The sequence below is a fragment of the Scyliorhinus torazame genome, chromosome 6 (assembly GCF_047496885.1).
Source record: "Scyliorhinus torazame isolate Kashiwa2021f chromosome 6, sScyTor2.1, whole genome shotgun sequence".
NCBI classification, from domain to species: Eukaryota; Metazoa; Chordata; class Chondrichthyes; order Carcharhiniformes; family Scyliorhinidae; genus Scyliorhinus; species Scyliorhinus torazame.
Window position 1 is genome coordinate 212,587,340 of NC_092712.1, and position 26,873 is coordinate 212,614,212.

General features: G+C 48.7%; 1 protein-coding gene across 3 annotated transcripts in view; it reads left to right on the forward strand.

Annotated features, from left to right (window-relative positions):
* Positions 1-26,873, forward strand: part of colq (collagen-like tail subunit (single strand of homotrimer) of asymmetric acetylcholinesterase) — a 212,717-nt gene that overhangs the window by 40,189 nt on the left and 145,655 nt on the right. Inside the window, exons 4-5 of one of the 3 annotated variants that reach the window (XM_072509367.1) lie at positions 848-930; positions 5,963-6,104. In XM_072509367.1, the coding sequence (XP_072365468.1) occupies positions 6,008-6,104 (97 nt within the window). In that variant the 5' untranslated portion in view covers positions 848-930; positions 5,963-6,007. Of the gene's footprint in view, positions 1-847; positions 931-5,760; positions 6,105-26,873 lie in introns of those variants that run through there. The other 2 variants (XM_072509368.1, XM_072509366.1) reach the window with 2 other exon arrangements.

Genomic DNA, 26,873 nt, shown 5'->3' on the forward strand with positions numbered 1-26,873 from the left:
TCTGAGCAGTCCCATTATATTCCCCACTGAAGAGGCAGGGTTGGAGATATACAGCAAAAAATCATGAGCATTCAGGGACACCCTCAGCTGGATTCTCCGCTGGCAGGATGCTCCGTTTTATCGGCAGCCCGGGAGTTTCCCGACAGGGTGGGGCTGCCCCACAATGGGAAACCCCATTGACCAGCTGGCGTAACAGAGCATCCCGCTGGCGGGGTAAAACAGAAATGTGGCGGGGTGGAGAATCCAGCCCCCTATGTTCCCCCATCCTCACTATCCCCCTCCATTTATCTGAGCACCTAAGTGCTGTGGCCCAGGGCTCTATTGCCAGCGCAAACGGAAGGGGGAGACATGGGGCACCCCTGCCTCGTTCCCCTAAGCGTTCTTCAAACTCGGGGGCGCGGCCCGCGGGCGGGTGTCGGGAGGGTCGCGGAGCCGAACTTCGCGGCGCTCCCGATCGCGCAAATCCCCGCGTAGCAGCCGGCTTTTAATAACGTCGGCTGCAAGCGGCCTTTAAAATGGCCGCGAACATGTAAAAAATAAATTTGGCCGCTATGCGCATGCGCGCCGATGATCGCATGCGCAGTGCGGCCACTATTTTTTTTAACGGTCGCAGTTTTTTGTTTTACAAGTTCGGGGGGGGGGGGTTTATTCATTTATTTTATTCATTTAATTTTTATTTTTTTCATTTATTTTATTCATTTTTTTTTTACCAAGTTCGGGGGGGGGCGTTTATTCATTTATTTTATTCTTTTTTTTTTACAACTTCGGGGGGGGTTTTATTTAATAAAATTTTATGGAAGAAAATGCAGAACTTTGGACAGATGGAGACTCCATACTTCACCTTCAGCCAACAGGTTCCATTGGAGGAGCGTGTACGAGGGCCAAAGGGACCCAAAACCATTTCCTCAATTTTTATCAGCAGCAAACAAGGTAAGAGAAAATGGTGGGTCTCTCAGGTCGGCCGGCGTGGGTCGCGAAGGTCGGGCGGGTTGGGTCCCGAAAGTCGGCCGGGTTGGGTCCCGAAGGTTGGCCGATTGGTAAAAATGGGTCCCCGAAAAAAAAGTTTGAAGAACACTGCCCTAAGCATCAGAAAGTACCCTGAATTCATCTCATTTGTGCGTATACACGCTATTGGATCTTTATACAACAATTTCACCCGCGCCACAAACTTAGGCCCAATCCCAAACCATTCCAACACCGCAAACAAATAGCTCCACTCCACACAAACAAATACTTTCTCTGTATCCAGTGCCACAACCACCTCCCTTCTTCCGGAGAAAGCAAACAACAGACGTCACACATTTGATGACAACTGCCTGCTTTTTACGAAACCCGTCTGGTCCTCCCCCATCACCTTTGGGAGGCATTCCTCCAACCTAAACCCAAGCACCTTCGCCCAAACCACATTCAACAGAGATGTTGGCCTATGCACTCCACGCTCCACTGGGTCCTTGTCCTTTTTAAGCAGCAATGAAATGGATGCCTGTCCCACTGTCACTGGCAGTGCCCCCTTAGCCACCACATCCTCAAACATCCCCACCAACAGCAGGGTCAGCTTATCCAGAAACTTTTTACAGAACTCCACTGGGAAACAATTCGGCCCCGGAAGTCTGACTCATCCTCCGGAAACTCTGACTTATACAAATTCTTATAAAGATCCTCAACTGCCTTGTTCACTTGCTCCTGTGCCACCACCAGCTCCCCTGTCTCATCCCAGACCCGAACAATCTCGCTCGCTGCCACCTGAGCTGGCCCACCAACAAGCGGCTGGCCTTCTCCCCATACTTGTACACAGCCCCCCTCAATTGCCGAACCGCCTTTCCCATGGACAGAAGGTCAACCTCACTTGTAATTCCTTCCTCCTCACCAGAAGACCTGGAGTCGGATCCTCCGCATACTTTCCATCCACCTTCATAATTTCCTCTACCAACCATTGCCACTCCTCTCTTGCCTCTCTGTCCCCCTCAGCCTTAAATGAGATGACCTCGCCCCTCACTACTGCTTTCAACGCTTTCCACATTACTGACGACGAAACCTCCCTGTTCCTATTAAACCCCACACAAGCACCTTCCCCACTTTGATTAAAAATTTGGGTCCGCTAACACCCCCACAACCAACCTCCATGCAGGCCTCCCTGCCAGCCGTTTCTCCAAGACCACATCCATCCAATGTGGAGCATGATCCGAGATAACAATCAGAGGTTATTCTGCCTTCCTCGCCCTGGCCAACAGGACTTTTCCTCAGGAAATTAAGGAAATTCAGAATGTCCACATTGACTCTTACCAATTATTATAGATGCACCATAGAAAGCATCCTACCTGGCTGCATCACAGCCTGGTATGGCAAATGCTCGGCCCAAGATTGTAAGAAACTACAGTCGTGAACACAGCCCAGTCTATCACGCAAACTCGCCTCCCATCCATTGACTCTGTCTACACCTCCCGCTGCCTAGGGAAAGTGGGCAGCATAATCAACGACTCCTTCCACCCGGGTTATTCTCTCTTCCAACTTCTTCCATCGGGCAGAAGATATAAAAGTCTGAGAACACGCACTAACAGATTCAAAAACAGCTTCTTCCCTGCTGTTACCAGACTCCTGAATGGCCCTCTTATAGACTGAACTGATCTCTCTGTTCATCGTCTCTACAGTTGTAGCACTATATTCCGTACGCTTCACCGGTCTATGTATTTACACAGTATTTATCATATGTCCTATGTTTTTCATGAATGGCCGATCTGCCTGGACTGCACGCATTACAATACTTTCCACTGTACCTCAGTACATGTGACAATAAATCTAAATCTAATCTTCCTCGTGGCAAAAAAGTCAATGCTTGAATACACATTGTGTACTGTCGAAAAGAACGAGTACTCCCTATCCCATGGGTGCAAAAACCTCCACGGGTCCACCCCTCCCATCTCCTTCATAAACACCGCCAGCACCACTAACCTCCCCTCCAAAGCACCCGCTACAGTTACGTACCTACCCCCCCTGGTCGGCCACCACCTTCTCCATCTGGAAACTCACCCTCTTACCCACCAGTATCTGTACCCTCCCAGGCCCTACTATCAAAGCTCGAGTGGAATACCTGACTCACCAAGCCCTTCGAAGCCTCACCTCGTCCTTCACTCTCAGATGGGCCTCCTGCAACAGCTTTCAAACTCTTCAAGTGCGAGAAGACTCTTACTCACTTCACCGATCCCCCCAGCCCTCACACGTTCCATGTCACCACCCGGACCGGGGGTCTCTCACTCCCCCTGTCCCTCCTAACAGTCATAGCTGCTACTCCTGGCACTACCCAACAGGTGGGGCCCAGCCCCACGCCCAGTCATCATCACTTACCCCGCCCCTTCCCAGAAATCCCCCAGCCACTTCCTCTCATAAACACCTCACCCAGTATCGTCCCCATCAACTCCACCATTCACACCTCCCAGGCCTGTCGAAACCTGTCCATACAGGTTCCAATGACCACGGCCCCTCCCCCCACCTCACTCTTGCTCACTAGCCAACTTATGTTCGCCAGTGAGATGGCCCCTGCTAAAGCCCCCTTCCTCATATCGAGACAAGCAACACAAGCCCTCACACCAACCCTTCCAAATGCCACACAGTAATCCCTCAAACCTAAACAAAACAAATCACCACACAGCCCCAAACCATGCCTTCCCAAACATAACTTGAGAAGAGTGAGAAAAAAAAGAGAAGAGATAAAAAGAAAAGAGAAAAAAAGATTAACACAACTGGAGTCCAAATTCATTTTAGTCCCAGCCCTTCAGCTTTCACGAACGCCTCCACCTCCTCCACCGTTTCAAAGTAGAGGTCCTTGGAGTTGGGTGTACCCCTCAGCTTCACAGGGTACAGGGAGGGGTTCTCCTCCTCCCCCATCAACTTGGCGAACATCTCCGTGAAGTCGACCTCCAGCCCTCCCACCCCTCAGGCCGTCCCACGATCCTTAGATTCTGCCTTTGTGACCTGTTCTCCAGGTCCTCCACTTTGGCTCTCAGCCTTTGTTACTCTCCACCACCCTCCACAGCTCCTCACCCATCGAGGTGAACTGGTCATTGTGCTGCGACAATGCCTCCTCAGCGCCTCTCCTTGCTCCTCCACCGCCGTTGACGTTCTGTGCCAGAGCCTCCTTCATCGGAATAAGAGTCTCATCCACCCACTGCTTGAGTGAGGACATCATCTCCTTGCGATGCCTGTCAAAGTGCTTGGAAAACAGCCACTCAAAGTCCCCCGCCATCACCTTGGCAGCTTAACCACCATGATGGGCGCGGCCCCACTCGGTAAATCTACTCCAACCATCTTTCCTCCCGCTGAACTCCCCACCAAACCCACCGGCAGACTTTCGCTCGCATTTCCCAGATCCTTTGGGTTTTCGACATCCTTTGGTTGCCTTAGACGTTCCAACAAATAATCGTAGAAAATTCTCCCCAAAAACTGGGTGCAAAGGGCCAAAAAGCAAGAGCTCTAGCAGGAGCCACCCAACCTGTGACCTCCAACTACTGGAAGTTCCCTTCCTGTGTATTTTTGTGTGAAGACGCTGAGTAGGTTGAGCAATTGAAAAATGTGCTGCACGTATAAACTGAGTAAGAAGTCTTACAGCCAGGTTAACACCAGGTTAAAGTCCAACAGGTTTGTTTCAAATCACTAGCTTTCGGAGCACTGCTCCTTCCTCAGGTGAAGGAGCAGTGCTCCGAAAGCTACTGATTTGAAACAAACCTGTTGGACTTTAACCTGGTGTTGTAAGACTTCGTACTGTGCTCACCCCAGTCCAATGCCGGCATGTCCGCATCATATAAACTGAGTGAGCTGACTGTTGTCAGCTACTGAAAAGTCTTCTTTCAAAAACTTCAATTGATTTTGTAGGTCATTACCAGAGCATGCCTGTTTTTGTGACATTTTTGGAGTAAAAATTGAACACATGGCTTCCAGTGTGTGACGAAATGATACAACGTTGGTTCAATAGATGGGCGGACGGTAGTGCAGTAGTGAGTGATGTGATATTGTGGATCTGTACACATGTATACATTCGCATGATAATATAATTCTTAAATCATTTTGGAACGATCTAACAATATAACCTTACCCATGGCTTTGCTTCAGAAACAGTATAGCCATTTGGCAAAATCAGCTGTTATGAAATGCAATAAATATGAGGAGGCAGAAAATATGGGACCGTTTGCAACTTAAGAAAAAGGTCAGGACATCTGCGACAAGGCTTAACATGGGACAGTCCCTTTAAAAACAGAATATCTGGTCATCCGAGAAGATAAATGAGACTTTGTGTTTTGGGGGGTTAGATTTAATGGAGCGGTGTTGGCGTGAGTAATATGTGTATCTTTATTAGAGGAAAAATTAATAGAGTTGCTACCCTTTATTGGTGTTGGGTTCAATAGGGACTTTATCCCGTTTGGTATTGATAGGAGAGGCGCCTTTATTGATCTGCTTTGAGGGATGGTGGCATGCTTTTGGGGGTTAGGTTTAAGAGGGCGGTGTTCACCGGCGATTGACGAATTTTCTTTCTGACTCTTCATCGCTTCTGGTTTCAAATTTGCACATTCCCTTCTAAAGTTGCGGGCCCCGGCACGGTGTCAGTACCTGCTCGGGCGGCCAGGGTTTTATTTTCTACTGACAGATTAAAATCATTCATTAGGCGCCCTAAGAAGATGGGAAGTAACGCGGCAAGCTGGAAACAAAAATAAAACTCCGGTTGTTAATAATTTCGAAGGCGCCTTTGGGGTTGGAGAAAAGGGCGCGCTCAGGCCGTGTGTGTGTGTGTTTACATCTCCCCTCAACCTGACCGTCCACTGCATTCATCACCAGTAATGTGCGATGTCAGTGTCTAATATCCGCCATGGGGCTTGTGTTGTAAAGGCAGCTGATGTACTTTCAGTTTAAATATAGCCGGGCGTGCGGCAAGGAGAAGATTTAATGGGAAATGTTTGCCATTCTTCCCCTAAAGGCAACAGCGACGCCAGCGTCAAGTTTGAATTGCAGCCGAGCCGGGATGTTCCCCATCACCTTCGGATTGTTCCTCCAGCTCTTTTTCTGCCATGTGCTGGCTGAATCCACCTTCTTGGACAACGCTTTCCCATTACAAGCAGGTATTAACAGATGAAGTCGTCTCTCGCACTCTCTGTCCCCCCTCCCTTTGCTTGTTGCTCCGTATAAAATGCATGCCATCGGCAATGTGTGTAAAGGAGGGGGCCCGGCTGCAGATTGCTCTTGTCCACTCGGAGAGATCCTTAACCCAGCAGATTGACGACTTGACCCGGATCAGGATGTGGAAAGATTGTCCATTTCTAATGTTTTGTAAGCGCGTTCATTCTATTTCGGTTGGTCCGTCGGGAGAGGGAATAGGGTCCAAACGTAAATGTTCTTTCCAAAAATACCTCTCGGGTCTCTTCCTTATTGCCATCGGACTCCAATCGGATGTGAGGAAGGGGGGGGGGGGGGGGGGGAGGTAAACATCAGCTGGCTCCCTTCATATCACATATTCAGTGAGGTCTCCTGAAATAACTTGTTCAGCCAGCGGGGAATGTATGGGAAGCTATTTCTAATTGTTTGCGGATGTTGCCTTGGGAACGCCAAAGTCAGATGGGCACCAGCATGTTTTGATTGGTTGGGGCTATTGAGCAGAGCAACTCAGACGTTATCTGCCGAAGAATCCAATTAGTTAGAACACCATCGGGACCATTGTGCAACAAATGTATGGCACGCTCCTTATAATAATATATTTAAGACTGCAGAGTGCGAAGTCCATTTTATTTTAAAGTTGGAAATCATTCAGCACTCTCAGTGCGGGTAGTTTGTATAACAGCAGCTATCATACTCTGTAATGTTTCATCCATAATACAAAGGCGATACGATTGGCAGCCCACTTTTGAAACACATGCATCGAACACAGATAGGGATGTAAGAAATTTAGGTTTATACCACAGAATACAAACAAAATAACTTTTATATAGCAGTAATATATATGCATGGTGTATTTTCACCAGTATTTTCACCAATAATATATATGCCTTGTTCAGCAGAGTAATAATGAAATATTGTCAGTAATTTATATGTATTGTTTAGCAGAGTAATAATGAAGTATTCTAAATAATTTTAGCATTGTTTAGTAGAGAAATAATGAAGTATTATTGCCAGTAATAAATATGCATTGCTTAGCAGAGTAATAATGAAGTATTGTCTGTAATTTATATGCATTGTTTAACAGAGTAATAATGAAGTATTATTGCCAGTAATATATGTGAATTGTTTAGCAGAGTAATAATGAAGTATTACTGCCAGTAATATATATATATATACATTGTTTAGCAGAGTAATAACAAAGTATTAAATACCAGTAATTTCTATTCATTGTGTAGCAGTGTAATAATGAAATATTATTGCCAGCAATATATGTGCATTGTTTGGCAGAGTAATAATGAAGTATTGTCAGTAATTTCTTTGCATGGTTTAGCAGAGTAATAATGAAGTATTATTGCCAGTAATATATGTGCATTGTTTAGCAGAATAATAATCAAGTATTATTGCCAATAATATATATGCACTGTTTAGCAGAGTAATAATGAAGTATTATTGCCAGTAATATATGTGCATTGTTTAGCAGAGTAATAATGAAGTAGAACAGGTTAACAAACATATTAATAAAGCTTATGAGACCCTAGGCTTTATAAATAGAAACAGAGATTACCAAAGCCAGTAAATCGTGAAAAGTCTACATAATACAGTACCTTCCACCCAGTTGGAGTATCGTGTCCAATTCTGAACTCCCTCCTTTAAGAAGGAAGTAACCGCTTTAGAAAAAGGCTTTGAAAGAGATTTACTAAAACGGCTCCAGTCACGAGTGGATTACTATTATGTGGACAGAATTGAGAAACTGAGGCGCTTCCTCTTGGAGAGGCGAAGGCTATTAGGAAATTTGATAGAGATGTTAATGTCATGAAGATCTTAGGTAGAGTAAATAAAGTAATGCAAGTGTTTCTAATGGCTGAAGTATTGATAACCTGAGGGCACAGTCTTAAGATGATTTGTTCTTATTCATTTACGGGATGTGGGTACCACTATCTATGCCAGCATTTATTGCCAATCCCTAGTTCACCTTGAGAAAGTGGTGGTGAGCTGCCTTCTTGAACCACTGCAGGTAGGTACACCCACAGTGCTGTTAAGGAGGGAGTTCCAGGATTTTGACCCAGCGACAATGACAGAATGGCAATATATTTCCAAGTCAGGAAGGTGCGTGACTTGGAGTGGAGCTTCCAGGTGCATCGGTTTGGAAGGTGCTGCCTTAGGAACATTGGTGAGTTTGGGAGGTGCATCTTGTAGATGGTACACACGGCTGCACTGTGCATGGTGGAGGATTTGAATGTTTTGTGGAAGGGGTACCAATCAAGTGGGCTGCTTTGTCCTGGATTGTGTGAAGCTTGAGTGTTGTTGGAGTTTCACTTACCCAGGCAAGTGGAAAGTATTTCATTACGCCCCTGATTTATGCCATGTAGATGGTGAGGTACACACCAGTGAATTCCCAGCCTCTGACCTGCACTTTTATCCACAATATTTGTTTTACAAAAGATATTTGTTCAAATTTTTCAACAAATTTTCAACAAACCCCCCCCCCCCAACAATAAGAAAGAAACAAGAACACAACAAGCAGAAATTATACATTGGATTTCCCCCATATACAATAACACCCCATATAACAATAAAAAACACAAATAGGGGAAAAAAACACCTTCACCCAAATGCCACCTCCTGCACTCCCAGCTCGTCCGATACCCCAAATAATGCTATTCCCCAGCTCGGCTTGACCCGGACGTTCACCACCTTGGACATAGTCCTCGCAAAACCCCTCCAAAACCCATCCAGCGTCGGGCACGACCAGAACATAAGGACGTGATTTGCCGGGCTCCCCGAGCACCTCCCACATCTGTCTTCCACCCTAAAGAACCTACTCAACCTTGCCCCCGTCACATGCGCTCTGTGAGTAACTTTGAACTGTATTAGGCTGAGCCTGGCGCAAGAGGAGGAAGAATTAACCCTACTCAGGGCATCAGCCCACAGACCTTCATTTATCTCCTCCCCAAGCTCCTCCTCCCACTTGCCCTTTAACTCCTCCACCGAGGCCTCCTCCTCTTCCTGCAGCTCCTAGTAAATCGCCGAAACATTGCCTTCTCCAACCCATACACACAAAATCACCCTGTCCTGAATCCCACGTGCCGGAAGCAGCGGGAATTCCCTCACCTGCTGCCTCACAAACGCCCTCACTTGCATGTACCTGAAAGCGTTTCCCGGGGGGTAGCCCAAACTTCTCCTCCAGCGCCCCTAGGCTCGCAAACGTCCCATCGATGAACAGGTCCCCCATTCTTCTAATCCCTGCCTGATGCCAGCTACGAAACCCCCCATCCATCCTTCCCGGGACGAACCGATGATTCTCCCGAATCGGGGACCAAACCGAGGCTCCCACCTAGCCCCTGTGCCGCCTGCACTACCCCCAGATCTTCAGCGTCGCCGCCACCACCGGACTCGAGGTGTACCTTGTCGGCGCGAGCGGCAGCGGTGCCGTCACCAGCGCCCTCAGGCTCGTGCCCACACAGGACGCCATCTCTAGCCTCTTCCACGCCGCCCCCTCTCCCTCCATTACCCACTTCCGGATCATCGCCACATTGGCTGCCCAATAATAGCCACACAGATTCGGCAGCGCCAGCTCCCCCCCTGTCCCTGCTATGCTCCAGAAACACCCTCTTCACCCTTGGGGTCTTATTCGCCCACACAAACCCCATGATGCTCCTGCTTACCCGTTTGAAAAAGGCCTTGGGGAGCAAAATGGGAAGGCACTGGAACACAAAGAGAAACCTCGGAAGGACCGTCATTTTGACTGACTGCATCCTACCCGCTAGTGAGAGTGGCAGCATATCCCATCTTTTAAAATCCTCCTCCATCTGCTCCACCAACCGTGTCAAATTGAGCTTGTGCAGGGCCCCCAACTCCTAGCTACTTGGATCCTTTCCGCCCTCTTCATCGGTAGCTCATCTATCCCCCTTCCCTGGTCCCCTGAATGCACCACAAAGAGCTCACTCGTCCCTACATTAAGTTTATACCCCGAAAAGTCCCCAAACTCCCTAAGTATCTGGAAGACCTCCGCCATCCCCTCCACTGGATCCGCAACATACAACAACAGGTCATCGGCATACAACGACACCCGATGTTCCTCTCCCTACCCCCCGAACCAATCCCCTCCACTTCCTGGACTCCCTCAGTGCCATGGCCAGTGGCTCAATTGCCAGTGCAAACAACAAGGAGGATAAGGGGCACCCCTGCCTCGTCCCCCGGTACAGCCGAAAGTACTCCGACCTCCGCCGGTTCGTAGCCAAACTCGCCACCGGGGCTCTATATAGCAGCCCGACCCAACTGATGAACCCCTCCCCGAACCCAAACTTCCGCAACACTTCCCAAAGATACTCCCACTCCACCCGATCAAAGGACTTCTCCGCGTCCATAGCTGCCACTACCCCCCTTCCCCCTCCACCGAGGGCATCATAATCACATTGAGGAGCCTCCGCACATGTGTATTTAGCTGCCTACCCTTCACAAATCCCGTCTGGTCCTCATGAATCACCCCCGGGACACAGTCCTCGATTCTCGTAGCGGCACCTTCGCCAGCAACTTAGCGTCAACATTGAGGAGCGAGATCGGTCTATACGACCCACATTGCAATGGATCCTTGTCCCACTTCACGATCAAAGAAATCAGTGCCCTGGACATTGTCGGGGGCAAGGTCCCTTCCTCCCTCGCCTTATTAAAAGTCCTCACTAGCAACGGGCCCAGCAGGTCCACGTATTTCCTGTGAAATTCAACCGGGAACCCATCCGGCCCCGGGGCCATCCACAGTATTTATATGGCGAGTCCAATTCAGTTTCTGAACTGATTTTTTTTAAAAAAATTGACATGAGAAAAAACACTTTGATTAGGATTAGTATTTACAATGCACTTCCTGATAGGGTGATGGATTTGGATTGAATAACAGCTGTCAAAATGAAATTGGTTGAATAATTAAAGGAGAAAATACTGCAGGGGAAGGAGTCAGGGTGTGGGACTACCTGGACTTCCCTTCAAAAGAGCCAGAACAGACTCAATAGGCTGGACAATCTCTTTCTGTACTGTGCTTTCTTTTTTTTTTTAAATAATATTTTATTGAAAATTTTTGGTCAACCAACACAGTACATTGTGCATCATTTACACAACATTGTAACAATACAGATAATAATGACCTTTTTAAATTTAAACAAAAACAACAACAAATAAATAAATATTAAATAACAAAAAATAAAAACTAGCCCTAATTGGCAACTGCCTTGTCTCAGGCCACCCCCCCCCTCCCCCCCCATCCCTCCCCCCCCCCCCCCCCCCAAGTCCTGGGCCGCTGCTGCTGCCTTCTTTGTTCTCCCCTATCTATCTTTCCGCAAGATATTCGACGAACGGTTGCCACCGCCTAGTAAACCCTTGAGCCGACCCCCTTAGGACGAACTTAATCCGCTCTAACTTTATGAACCCCGCCATATCATTTATCCAGGTCTCCACCCCCGGGGGCTTGGCTTCTTTCCACATTAGCAATATTCTGCGCCGGGCTACTAGGGACGCAAAGGCCAAAACATCAGCCTCTTTCGCCTCCTGCACTCCCGGCTCTTGTGCAACCCCAAATATAGCCAACCCCCAGCTTGGTTCGACCCGGACTCCTACTACTTTCGAAAGCACCTTTGTCACCCCCATCCAAAACCCCTGTAGTGCCGGGCATGACCAAAACATATGGGTATGATTCGCTGGGCTTCTCGAGCACCTCGCACACCTATCCTCCACCCCAAAAAATTTACTGAGCCGTGTTCCAGTCATATGTGCCCTGTGTAATACCTTAAACTGAATCAGGCTTAGCCTGGCGCACGAGGACGACGAGTTTACCCTGTTTAGGGCATCTGCCCACATCCCCTCCTCAATCTCCTCCCCTAGCTCTTCTTCCCATTTCCCTTTTAGTTCGTCCATCATAGTCTCCCCTTCGTCTCTCATTTCCCTATATATATCCGACACCTTACCGTCCCCCACCCATTTCTTTGAGATGACTCTGTCCTGCACCTCTTGTGTCGGGAGCTGCGGGAATTCCCTCACCTGTTGCCTCGCAAAAGCCCTCAATTGCATGTACCTGAATGCATTCCCTTGGGGCAACCCATATTTCTCGGTCAGCGCTCCCAGACTCACAAACTTCCCATCCACAAATAGATCTTTCAATTGCGTTATACCTGCTCTTTGCCACATTCCATATCCCCCATCCATTCCCCCCGGGGCAAACCTATGGTTGTTTCTTATCGGGGACCCCCCTAGTGCTCCGGTCTTTCCCCTATGTCGTCTCCACTGTCCCCAAATCTTCAGTGTAGCTACCACCACCGGACTCGTGGTATAGGTCCTTGGTGAGAACGGCAATGGGGCTGTCACCATAGCCTGCAGGCTGGTCCCCCTACAGGACGCCCGCTCTAATCTCTTCCACGCCGCTCCTTCCTCCTCTCCCATCCACTTACTCACCATTGAAATATTAGCGGCCCAATAATACTCACTTAGGCTCGGTAGTGCCAGCCCCCCCCTATCCCTACTACGCTGTAAGAATCCCTTCCTCACTCTCGGAGTCTTCCCGGCCCAAACAAAACCCATGATACTCTTTTCTATCCTTTTGAAAAAAGCCTTCGTGATCACCACCGGGAGACACTGAAACACAAAAAGGAATCTCGGGAGGACCACCATCTTAACCGCCTGCACCCTCCCTGCCATTGACAATGCTACCATATCCCATCTCTTGAAATCTTCCTCCATCTGTTCCACCAACTGCGTCAAATTTAGCCTGTGCAATGTGCCCCAATTCTTAGCTATCTGGATCCCCAGGTAACGAAAGTCTCTTGTTACCTTCCTCAACGGTAGGTCTTCTATTTCTCTACTCTGCTCCCCTGGATGCACCACAAACAGCTCACTCTTCCCCATGTTCAATTTATACCCTGAAAAATCCCCAAACTCCCCAAGTATCCGCATTATTTCTGGCATCCCCTCCGCTGGATCCGCCACATATAGTAGCAGATCATCCGCATATAAAGATACCCGGTGTTCTTCTCCTCCCCTAAGTATTCCCCTCCATCCCTTGGAACCTCTCAGCGCTATCGCCAGGGGCTCAATCGCCAGTGCAAACAGTAATGGGGACAGAGGACATCCCTGCCTTGTCCCTCTATGGAGCCGAAAATATGCCGATCCCCGTCCATTCGTGACCACACTCGCCACTGGGGCCCTATACAACAGCTGCACCCATCTAACATACCCCTCTCCGAACCCAAATCTCCTCAACACCTCCCACAGATAATCCCACTCCACTCTATCAAATGCTTTCTCGGCATCCATCGCCACTACTATCTCCGTTTCACCCTCTGGTGGGGCCATCATCATTACCCCTAACAACCTCCGTATGTTCGTGTTCAGCTGTCTCCCCTTCACAAACCCAGTTTGGTCCTCATGAACCACCCCCGGGACACATTCCTCTATTCTCATTGCCATTACCTTGGCCAAGACCTTGGCATCTACATTGAGGAGGGAGATTGGTCTGTAGGACCCGCATTGTAGCGGATCCTTTTCCTTCTTTAAAAGAAGCGATATCGTTGCTTCTGACATAGTCGGGGGCAGTTGTCCCCTTTCCTTTGCCTCGTTGAAGGTCCTCGTCAGTAGCGGGGCGAGCAAGTCCAAATATTTTCTGTAAAATTCAACTGGGAATCCGTCCGGTCCCGGGGCCTTTCCCGTCTGCATGTTCCTAATTCCTTTCACCAATTCTTCTACCGTGATCTGTGCTCCCAATCCCATCCTTTCCTGCTCTTCCACCTTGGGAATTTCCAGCCGATCCAAAAACTCCATCATTCTCTCCCTCCCATCCGGGGGTTGAGCTTCATACAATTTTTTATAAAATGTCTTGAACACTTCATTCACTCTCTCCGCTCCCCGCTCCGTCTCTCCATCTTCGTCTCTCACCCCCCCTATTTCCCTCGCTGCTCCCCTTTTCCTCAATTGGTGTGCCAGCAATCTGCTCGCCTTCTCTCCATATTCATACTGTACACCCTGCGCCTTCCTCCATTGTGCCTCTGCAGTGCCTGTGGTCAGCAAGTCAAATTCCACATGCAGCCTTTGCCTTTCCCTATACAGTCCCTCCTCCGGTGCTTCCGCATACTGTCTGTCCACCCTCAAAAGTTCTTGCAACAACCGCTCCCGTTCCTTACTCTACTGCTTCCCTTTATGTGTCCTTATTGATATCAGCTCCCCCCTAACCACCGCCTTCAACGCCTCCCAGACCACTCCCACCTGAACCTCCCCATTGTCATTGAGTTCCAAGTACTTTTCAATGCATCCCCTCACCCTTAAGCACACCCCCTCATCCGCCATTAGTCCCATGCCCATTCTCCAGGGTGGACGCCCTCTTGTTTCCTCCCCTATCTCCAAGTCTACCCAGTGTGGGGCATGATCCGAAATGGCTATAGCCGTATATTCCGTTCCCCTCACCCTCGGGATCAATGCCCTACCCAACACAAAAAAGTCTATGCGTGAATAGACTTTATGGACATAGGAGAAAAACGAGAACTCCTTACTCCTAGGTCTACTGAATCTCCACGGGTCCACCCCTCCCATCTGCTCCATAAAATCCTTAAGCACCTTGGCTGCTGCCGGCCTCCTACCAGTCCTGGACTTCGACCTATCCAGCCTTGGTTCCAACACCGTGTTAAAGTCTCCCCCCATTATCAGCTTTCCGGTCTCTAGGTCTGGGATGCGTCCTAGCATTCGCCTCATAAAATTGGCATCGTCCCAATTCGGGGCATACACGTTTACCAAAACCACCATCTCTCCCTGTAATTTGCCACACACCATCACGTATCTGCCCCCGTTATCCGCCACTATAGTCTTTGCCTCGAACATTACCCGCTTCCCCACTAATATAGCCACCCCCCTGTTTTTCGCATCCAGCCCCGAATGGAACACCTGCCCTACCCATCCTTTGCGCAACCTAACCTGATCTATCAGTTTCAGGTACGTTTCCTGTAACATGACCACATCTGCTTTAAGTTTCTTAAGGTGTGCGAGTACTCGTGCCCTCTTTATTGGCCCGTTAAGCCCCCTCACGTTCCACGTGATCAGCCGAGTTGGGGGGCTTCCCACCCCCCCCCCCCCTTGCCGGTTAGCCATCATCATTTTCCAGCTTCTCGCCCAGTTCCCACGCGGCTGTATTTCTCCCAGACGATGCCCCCCCGCCCATCCTTTCCCGTACCCACTCCCCCCTTTCCCCAGCAGCAGCAACCCAGTAATTCCCCCCTCCCCACCCCCCCCGCTAGACCCCCCGCTAGCGTAATTACTCCCCCCATGTTGCTCCCAGAAGTCAGCAAACTCTGGCTGACCTCGGCTTCCCCCCGTGATCACGGCTCGCCCCGTGCGGCGCCCCCTCCTTCCTGCTTCTCTATTCCCGCCATAATTATCATAGCGCGGGAACCAAGCCCGCGCCTCTCCCTCGGCCCCGCCTCCCATTGCCAACGCCCCATCTCCTCTCCCTCCCCACCTCCCCCATCACCACCTGTGGGAGAAAGAAAAGTTACCATACCGCAGGATTAATCATACAATCCCTCTTCGCCCCCCCCCCCCACTCGTCCCACCACTTTGTCCCAACGTTCATTTTCGTAGTCCAATCATTCCAATTTTTCTTCTACAGTAAAAGTCCACGCTTCATCCGCCGTCTCAAAGTAGTGGTGCCTCCCTTGATATGTGACCCACAGTCTTGCCGGTTGCAGCATTCCAAACTTTATCTTTTTTTTGTGAAGTACCGCTTTGGCCCGATTAAAGCTCGCCCTCCTTCTCGCCACCTCCGCACTCCAATCTTGATAGACGCGGATCACCGCGTTCTCCCATTTACTACACCGAGTTTTCTTCGCCCATCTAAGGACCATTTCTCTATCCTTAAAACGGAGAAATCTCACCACTATGGCTCTGGGAGCTTCTCCTGCTCTCGATCCTCGCACCATAACTCGGTATGCTCCCTCCACCTCCAACGGACCCGTCGGGGCCTCCACTCCCATTAACGAGTGCAGCATCGTGCTCACATATGCCCCGACGTCTGCCCCTCCACACCTTCAGGAAGGCCAAGAATCCTCAAGTTGTTCCTCCTTGCGTTATTTTCCAGTGCCTCCAACCTCTCCACAGATCGTTTCTGGTGTGCCTCCTGTATCTCCGACTTCACCGCCAGGCCCTGTATGTCGTTTTCATTCTCTGCTGCTTTCGCCTTCACGACCCGAAGTTCCTGCTCCTGGGTCTTTTGTTCCTCTTTTAGCCCTTCAATCGCCTGTAATATCGGGGCCAACAACTCTTTCTTCATTTCCTTTTTTATCTCCTCCACGCAGCGTTTCAAAAACTCTTGTTGTTCAGGGCCCCATATGAAACTGCCACCTTCTGACGCCATCTTGGTTTCTGCTTGCCTTCCTTGCCGTTGTTCCAAAGGATCCGCTGCAATCCGGCCACTTTCCTCTCCTTTTTCCATCCGTGTCCAGGGGGAACACCCTTCTGGTTTACCGCACGGTGTTTTCAGCCGTTAAAATTGCCGTTGGGGCTCCTATCAAGAGCCCAAAAGTCCGTTTCACAGGGAGCTGCCGAAATGTGCGACTCAGCTGGTCATCGCCGCACCCGGAAGTCCTGTACTGTGCTTTCTATAATTCTATGATTTTTATACATTTAAGACATGTATACATCCATTGTAGCTGTTCAGCTCTGACAATAATAATTTATACAGTAGTTAAGAAGAAAAATAAGAAAAATACTGCAATGAAAATATAAGTTTGATATTGGCATTTCCAGAGCAAAGTCATATAATTATATGAAAGAGAATTCAATTTTTTTGCCATAATTCCAGATTATTCAGTTGTAGCTGGACAATTGGGCAGCCATTTTACACATTTGCATCGGGGTCATAGGAAGTGGTGAAAAATGAGCAGTATAATATACAGCAGGTAGTCTTGCTCAATGCCATCTTTGCACCTTGTTATTGTGTGACTTTGTCAAGCTCATCGTTTGAAACTCTTCATTTAAAGAACCCTTATTAACGTAGAACTTTTAATGATTATTGAGAGATTAGGATGCTCCCTGATGAAGCTAGCAAACAGCAGGACCATACAGAGTGGTAAGGTTCCACTGTTCATTTCTGTTCTGCACAGTTAGTTGGTCTTAGTCAGAGCAGTGGTGCATTAAATGGCCCATTACTAGGAGGGAATGTTGTGATGAGGGCAGGATGCATTACAGATAACAACTGGCCCCTGGCAGGGACTCGGATTTATGTGCAGTATCAGGTTTCAAGAAATGTCCCAGAGGGGGCCAGAGATGAACTTTCATGGCTTTGCTGTCACTTTGAGGACCCTAGTTCTCGAAAACAATAGCTTGGTACCAATAGCGCTGAACGCTGAAATGTTCATCAGTATTGAAAGCCAGAAAAGAACTGTAACCTCCGGAGAGGCGATTTGGGCTGGAGTCCGGAAGTTGCGGTTCACAAGAAAGAGCCCCAGGGGATTGCATGCTGATGGTTCCATTGGGATCTGCCAGTCGGGAAGTTAGCCTGATTGTCTTACACTTAATTTGTCTTGTACTGAATTATTTAGGGCTACTCATTGCAAATGTAGAGCACAGCCCTTTAAACCAGCAGAGGTGTCAAAACATTCTCACAGCCCTGTCCCCCTCACTCCCCTCGCACTGGCAAAACTGGGACATATTCTCATGCCATACATATATCATTTGTTTACAGTGAAATTAATAACTGTGACACAGTGGTTAGCATTGTTGCCGCACAGCTCCAGGGTCCCAGGTTTTATCCTGGCTTGGGTCACTGACTGTGCGTCTGCACGTTCTCCCCGTGCCTGCTTGAGTTTCCTTTGGGTGCTCCAGTTTCCTCCCACAGATGAAAGATGTGCTGTTAGGTGAATTGGACATTCTGAATTCTCCCTCTGTGCACCCGAACAGGCGCCAGATTGTGGCAACTGGGGAATTTTCACAGTAACTTCATTGCAGTGTTAATGCAAGTCTATTTGTGACACTAATAAAGATTATCATTATTATTACTAAGTAGTTTTGCAGAACATCTGCATTAGATACAATCAATATGCAGTGCTAATTACAACATCTATAAAATCAGAGAAATATACCAGCTCAACAGAGTCCTGTATGATTTGAACGCTTCCAATTTGGTCATGCCCAGCCTAGACTGACAGGGTCTGTAAATCTACCTTCTGTAATAGTCCACCCTGTACAACTTCAAATTATCCTTGGCCTGAAGGGAGCATGCTAATTAACCATAGAGGAACAAAATCGGTCCTGTCGTGTTGTGTGTTCCGCTATACAGACGAGCCAACACGGTTGTAGATGGTACAACTCTGTTTTATTACTCTTGATAACAACATCTGTAAACTTATGACTGTGGTTCGTAATTTACCCGTTAACCTGTGGACCCAGCCCTAACACTATCTTAGAGAGGCACTCAGCACATGGTGTATGTCTGAGTGGCACGCTGTGAGCTCTGTGCCCTGAGCTGTCTCCTGCTGGAATGCGCGGGAACTGTGGTGTTCCCCGTTTTATAGTGCGTGTGCTCTCACTGGTGATTGGCTGTGATGTTGCGTGTGTGTTGATTGGTCCGTTGATCTGTCCATCAGTGTGTATGTGTGTTTGCACCATGATATGTTTATCTGAATATCATGACATCCCTCCTTTTTACAAGAATATGTGCCTATGTGGTAATAAATATTGGTGTGTACTGAGTGCAGCTGAATATGTGTGTGCAATATCTACAACATGTACATGAGGCTAAACTATATACATAGGAAGGTGTCAGGTGCAACATAGCAACGAGGTTGTACCATAAACAAAACAAGTGCAATCATCAAACATCGAAAACGAACTCCTGTAACGACAAAAAGAGAAACACATTAACATTGTGGCATAACACTTTAATGAGTCCAATGTGCAAACAGGCTCATAAGTCCAGCCTAGTAGGTGGGCGACGAATTCGGATTGACCGTTAGGGTGGCACGCCATTCATCACCCGGATTAACGCTGTTCACTGGCATCAGCTGGTGGGTCCTACTTGGGGACATCCGATTCCTGTCAATGACCGCAACGTGGAAGGCTTCCCGGTCGTCGGTATCACCGGTCTGTACATTCTCAGGGTATGACTCGGTGTATGGAGGCTGAATGGCCTGCACGTCCCTGCGAGGCTGGCGGAATTGGGGAGCGTTGGCAGGTTGAGCTGCTCGACAGCAGGCAGCGTAATGTCCCATCTTGCCACAGCGGAGGCATTGTCGATTCTTTGCTGGACATTGCCGCTTTAAATGTGCGGATCCACAGTTGCCGCACATCGTGACGTCATGGCGTTCGTTGCGCCACCACGCATGCGCAGTTCAGTCCTGCGTAGAGCATGCCTGCGCGTCATGTCCCTCTGCGTCGACGTCTCTTTTGGCGCGTACAAGCGCGGGAGGCCGCGGAAAGCGTGCGAAATGGCCGCTCTCGTCCGGGCCGCGGGCCGGGAGGAACTCGATCGACTGGACCCACTCGGCCTCGTAGGACTCCTGCCGTGCCGATTCGGCCGCCTGGAATTGGGAGTACCGGCTGGTCGCGTTTTCATGGAGGACACAGGCTTCGATGGCGGTGGCTAGGGTGAGGCTCTTAATTTTGAGTAGCTGCTGGCGTAGGGTGCCCGAGGTGACCCCAAAAACTATCTGGTCCCGAATCATGGAATCGGAGGTGGCCTCATAGCCGCAGGACTGCGCGAGGGTACGGAGGTGTGTCAGGAAAGATTGAAAAGGCTCATCCTTACCCTGCAGGCGCTGCTGGGAGAGGTACCTCTCGAAGCTCTCGTTCACCTCGACGCTGAAGTGTTGCTCAAGTTTTAGAAGGACCGTCTTGTACCTCGTCTTGTCCTCACCTTCCGCGAACACCACGGAGTTGTAGATGTGGATGGCGTGTTGCCCTGCCGTGGAGAGGAGGAGGGCGATTTCCTGGTGTCCAATGCATTCTCCCTTTCTGTGGCTTCTAAGAAGAACTGGAAGCGCTGTTTAAACAGCTTCCAGTTGACGCCAAGGTTTCCAGCGATTTGGAGCGGCTGCGGCGGGATGATGGTGTCCATGGCGCAGGATGGCGGATCCCTGAAGATGTGCAGGTAGGTCTCACAGTTGCTGGGTTCCAATCCTGGTACTATATCGTGTTGGGTGTTCCGCTATACAGATGGTACAACTCTGTTTTATTACTCTTGATAACAACATCTGTAAACTTATGACTGTGGTTCGTAATTTACCCGTTAACCTGTGGACCCAGCCCTAACACTATCTTAGAGAGGCACTCAGCACATGGTGTATGTCTGAGTGGCACGCTGTGAGCTCTGTGCCCTGAGCTGTCTCCTGCTGGAATGCGCGGGAACTGTGGTGTTCCCCGTTTTATAGTGCGTGTGCTCTCACTGGTGATTGGCTGTGATGTTGCGTGTGTGTTGATTGGTCTGTTGATCTGTCCATCAGTGTGTATGTGTGTTTGCACCATGATATGTTTATCTGAATATCATGACGTCCATAAGAGAAGAATTTTATTTACAGAAAGAAACTCTGGCTCCGTAAAACAACATGCTGATGTCTCTTGCTTACATTCCTCCTGCATCACTATTGCTCTCGGTGGAGCAGGTTACTTCGAGGGGTAAATTATTAAATGGAGTCAGAAGCAGCAGTAAAGAACACAGCCAATTTACTTACTACACAAAAGATGCACCTCAAATTACTCCTCAATGTTTATAAACAGCTATACCTAAATCTAACAATTATGCCCTACTTGCATACACTCGGGTATACTCCTGTGATCAGGCTTCAGAATTAAAGTTTTGTGAATTTGTTGCATGTATTATATTATTTTAGTGTAATAAAAATTTTAATAACAGCGAACAGTGGCCAACTCTTTAAAATACATTATAAAAAGTCATCTACTGTAAATCCCTTCCACCGACCCTCTCACAGTAAACCTGACCTTCTCGGGGTGCAAAGCCTCCATGAAATCACCTAGCCACACCGAGGCGCTTGGCGGTGTAGTTGACCTGCAGCCCAAGAGGATCTGCCTCCTTGCCACATGTGAGGCAAAGGCCAGAATTTCTGCTCCTGCCCCCGCCCGGAGCTCCGGCACAACCAAAACCCCAAACAGCACCACCAGTGGGCAAGGCGCCACCCCAATGCCCAGGATTGCTGACATGGTATCAAAAAAGGAACCTCAAGAAGCCCACCAGCTTTGAGCACGACCATAACATGTGCGTGTGGTGCGCTGCCCCCTTGAACACTGATCGCATTAATCCTCCACCCCATTGAAAAACCGACTCATTCTAACTTTTGTGAGGTGTGCTCAAAACACTACCTTTAGCTGGATGAGGCTCAGCCTGGCACAAGATGAGGTTGCGTTCACCCTTCTCAGTGCCTCACTCCAAAATCAGCCACAGTTCCTCTACCCACTTTGCCGTCACACCCTCAACCGAGCATGTCTCCTCCCCCACTATCCGCTGGTATATGCCCGCGTACAGGCCACCTTGGACCCTGAGCAGGATAAAATCCACTCGGGCAACGTAGAAGAATGCTTCACCGGGAAGGTTCCAAAATGCCTTTTGACCCAGCTACGCACCTGGAGATACCTGAACCCATCAGCATTTGTAAACACATATTGCTTCTTCAGTTCCCCCAGGCTAGCAACCCACCCTCGAAAAACAAATCTCCCACCTTCTCCAATCCCTTTTCTTTCCACTCCCTAAAACTCACATCTGACCTCGCAGACTCGAATAATTGGTTTGCACAGATGGGAACTAGACTCAAGGTAGCCTTCAAATTGAAATGTTGACGGAATTGCCTCCAGATTTTTACCGTGGCTACTACCACCATCTTAGTTGAATCTTTCTTCAGCACCGCCGGGAGGGCAGCCATTATCAATGCCCCCAGGCATGTCCCCCTCACAGACTCCGCTTGCACCGGCCCACAGCTCCTCTGAATCCCCGCACCACTCTAGCACATTTTCAGCATTGGCTACCCAATAGTAATACTGAAAGTTTGGCAACGCCAAGCCCCTTGCTTGCCTCTTGCTCTGGAGCTCCGTCCTACTCATTCTCAGGGCCATTATCCGCCCAGAAAGACCCAGTCACAAGCCGGTCAATCTCTCTGAAGAACACTGAGGCCTTGAAATAAAAATAAAAATCTCGGCAGTATATTCATCTTAACCGATTGCACGCGGCCTGCCAGATAGAATAATGAAAATCGTTTAGAATAATAATCTTTATTAGTGTCATAAGTAGGCTTACATTAACACTGCAATGAAGTTACTGTGAAAATCCCCTCGTCGCCACAATCCGACGCCTGTTCGGGTACAAAGAGGGAGAATTCAGAATGTCCAATTCACCTAACAACATGTCTTGCGGGAGGAAACCGGAGCGCCCGAAGGAAACCCACGCAGACACGGGGAGAGCATGCAGACTCCATACAGACAGTGACCCAAGCCGGGATTCAGACCCGGGTACCTGGCGCTGTGAAGCAACAGTGTTAAGCACTGTGCTACCGTGCTTTAATGTACCTTGCAGTTTGTGTGGTTCAACCTCTGGGGTTTCCCCAAGTCCCTTGCTATCTGGACTACCAAATAACAAAAATGACTTTCTGCTAGCCGGAGGGCAACCCTCCAGGGCCCCCTCTCCATCCCGGTGCCCCAACCACCAGGTATTCGCCTTTCCTGCATTTAGCTTTTAGCCAGAGAGGCCCCAAAGCACTGCAAAATCTCTATCACGCTTCACACTGAAGTCTCCAGATCCCTAAGATATAACAACAAATCGCTGGCGTACAGCAAGACCCTATGCTCCACCCCTCCTCCAACTATTTCCTCACAAGCTTTCAAATTCCTCAGTGCCATGGCCAGTGCCGCTACTGCTAATGCAAACAACAAAGGGGACATCGGACATCGCGGCCTGGTACCCCTATACAGACAAAAGGGCTCAGAAGTCATTTTGTTAATGCAAACACTGGCATATGGGGCAATTTACAACAGCCGCACCCATGCTACACAGCCCGGTCCAAATTCAAATTTCTCTCGTATCACGAAGACATAGTCACACTCTGCCCGGTCGAACGCTTTCTCCGCATCCAGCGAAATTATGATCTCTGGAACCTGACTCTCCCCTGGGGTAAGTACCACGTTCAACAGCCACCTCAAATTTGCCGTGAACCTTCAACCCTTTACAAACCCCATTTGGTCTTTCCCCACAACCTCTGGGAGACAATTCTCCAGTCTTACCACCAACACCTTAGATAGAAGAGTCGCACCCACATTTAACAGGGAGATCGGACAATATGGCCCAAAGCCTGCGGGGTGTTTGTCCTTCTTCAGGAGCAGGGAAATAGACACCTGCCCCAGCATCTGTGGCAGAGCACCTATTTCCAAGAACATCCCCAACAATAAAGGGGCCAACTGCTCGACAAATCTTTTGTAAAATTCCATTGCGAACCTGTCGGGCCCTGGTGCCTTCCCCAGCTATCAATTTCAGCACCTCCTTGATCTCTTCCAACTCCAACAGAGCCTCTAATTCTTTCCGTAACTCCTGCCCTACCATGGGAAATTCCAGCTCCCCAGGAACTCCACCACATCCCTCGCATCCCGCGGCAGTTCAGACCTGTATAATGTTTCGTAGAAGACTTTAAATACCTCATTCACCTTCTGCTGAGCTGAGACCAGCCCCCATCCTGTGCCCTAATCTGGACAATCTCCCTCTATGTCTCCCATTTTCTCAGTTGATATGTCAGGAGCAGAATTGCCTTCTCCCCATATTCGTAGATTGTCTCTTGCCAACTGAATTGTCAACTTAAAAAAAACGCCCCATCCATAGAGATCAAATTGAACTGCATTTGCAGTTGTTTTCTCTCTGCTGATAGCTCTGGGGATGAACTGTTCACATACCTACGATCAACCTCTATAATATCGTCTATCAGCTTTTCCCACACTCTCCCTGCCTCCGCATCTACATGTGCCTTGAGGGATATAATTTCTTCCCTAATTACTACCTTCAGCACCTCCGATAGTATCGATGATGAGACCTCCCCATTGTCATTGTCCCAAATGTAATCCTGGATAGCCCATGAGATCTTTGCAGAGAACTCCAGATCCGTCAACAGATCTACATCCAAACCGCCACCCCTTGCGAAGCCCCCGGCCTATCTCCAACTCCAAGTCCACCCAATGTGGAGCATAGTCAGAAATGACCACCGCCGATACTTGGACTTCTTCACCGCTGCCAACAGCGCCCAGCTGATGACAAAGTAATCAAACCTGGAAAACACCTTATGTACTGAGGAAGAGAACAAAAACTCTTTCTCCCCTGGGTACCCAAACCGCCAAGGGTCTGCACCCCCTGCCCCCCATTTCCTCCATAGAGGCAGTTAACGCCTCTGCCATTCCCCCCGAGACCAGTGACCTTGGCCCAGAGCGATCCCCCCTCGGGCCTAGCACACAGTTTATGTCTCCCCTCATAATGAGTTGATGGGTATCTTGATTTGGTATCGCTGCCAGCAACCGTTTCATGAATATTGTATTTTTCCAATTCGGGGCATGTACATTCATCAACACACCTGTTTCTCTTCTAATACCCCCATGACTATAACACACCGCCCACCCGCGTCTGCTATTACCTTCTCCAAACTAAACTGGACCCTTTTATTAATGAGAATTGCCACCCCTCGGACCCTGCTGTCAAACCCTGAGGGGAAAACCTGGCTCACCCAAGCCTTCCGAAGCCGTGCCTGATTAACAGGCACATTTTAACAGGCACTTTTTAACAGGCACTTTTTAACAGGCACTTTTTAATATTAATTAATTAAATTGTAGTTATCCACTTTATGCTGTTGACATAATATGCCTTTTAAGGGATAGCATCACTTAAGGCATATTAAAACATGGTCCCCTAATGAAAATCTTAATGCACTGAACAAATAAATCCTTTTGGGCAAGCACGTTTGTATCTCAGCAGGGAAGTTTGTACAATTTACTGCGTAGTTTGAATTCTGCCCAGCCGCACACATGCAAAGTTTATTTAATTGTACCTGGATATTGCATGGTTAAGGTCGACTGAAAGCTATACCTCAAAAAGATATGTAGGATTTGACACTGAAGTGGTTAAACACTGATACTTGAAAAGGGCTTGATTCTGAGGTCTGCTGATTGGTTTGATGAAAGACTGCATTTCACCCTCGTGTTACAATATGCTGCTACAGTTTTGCAAGGAGATCGGCCAATTGAAGTCATCGTTCAGAAACAGAATATTATTTTGGATTCATGGGAATTTTTAATATTCTATTGGAAGATCTCCTCAGGAAGATTGTTTAACACTTGACAGACTTCGCTGGATGTATAAGCGCAGGCCTCAATTTTGACCTTTGTTCTTGCAGAGGGATCACACCCATACTGTTAAAGTACTCTGGAGAATGTTTTAAGTTCTTCCTGCTTTTGGGTTAATGCACATTTCTGCGGGCACAAACTTAGAAAATCAAGGGCGCAATCTAACCAAAGAAAGCAGTCTGTTCTGGGCAGGAATTGAGGGGTCGTTTTTGGCGCAGCCCCACCAAGGCCGCACGCAGCCGCTTTTCCTGCACTGGGGAACTCCGACCAGCAGAGCCCCTCAGTGCAGGAAGAAATATGGCGCCCCGATTTCTCAACATCCCCAGAAGTGACCCCGGACCCTCCCCCCAATGCCCCAACTTACCTGGTAGGGGGTCCGTGAGCCCCCCTGCACCCCACCTCATATGAGCAGGTCACCCCTGAGCCTGATCCCCAGTGCGGGCAAACTACCACCTGGGCACCTGGACACTGACAGTCTGGTAACCTTGCACTGACACTGCCAGCCTGGCAGTGTCACTTGAACACCCTGGCATTGCCAAGTCAATACCTGCTAGGGTGCCCAGGTGATATTGCTGGGGTGCCTAGCTGGCAATGCCAAGGTTCCTGGGTGGCATCAGCAGTGCCAGGGTGCCACTCTTCCCAGGTACCAGCCACCCGGGCGTCGGCAGAGTTAAGTGAGTTTGTAAACTCTGCGAGTCTGTGGGCGGGATCCAGATCACGACGTCTTGCGAGATCTGGTTAGATCTCGGGAGGCTAATGACTGTCGGGGATCCTGGGAGAGGACTCTTGCGGGATGTACCAGCCGAGTTCCATCCCGTCCAGATTCCGGTGGGACGCGGAGGGTAAATCACACACATAGCCTCTAGGACACTGAAAGATACGCCATTTAAGGAGTAAAATCAGGAGGTATTTCTTCTCAGTAGCGGAATTTGGAAATATCTCCCTCAAAATAGTATGGGTCAGTTGAAATTTCCAAGAATGAGGTCAATCAACTACTTTCAAAGGGTATCATGCAACATGAAACAAAGACTAGGAAGTAGAGTTGAGGTATAGGACAGCCACAATTGTATTGAATGACAACAGGCTCAAGGCCTAGCCCTGTTTTACTTGAAGTATTTGTCAAAGACTTTTGATTTATATGACTGTTGTATTGTGAAGAGAGATCTGTTACTTTTATTTGTAAGTCACTCACCTGTCAGCACGGTTAGCCAATTCAAAATGAGTTTGCTACCATACCATAGTATTGCATTAATACCTGTAAACTGATTAGTGCAAATGAAGCCATTAATAATCTCCCAGATATGCATATCTGTGAAAAGAGATCGGAATGGATATGCCCGCTTTAGGTGATTTGTGTCAATCATTAATAGAGGAGATGATTAAAAAATGTCCCATAT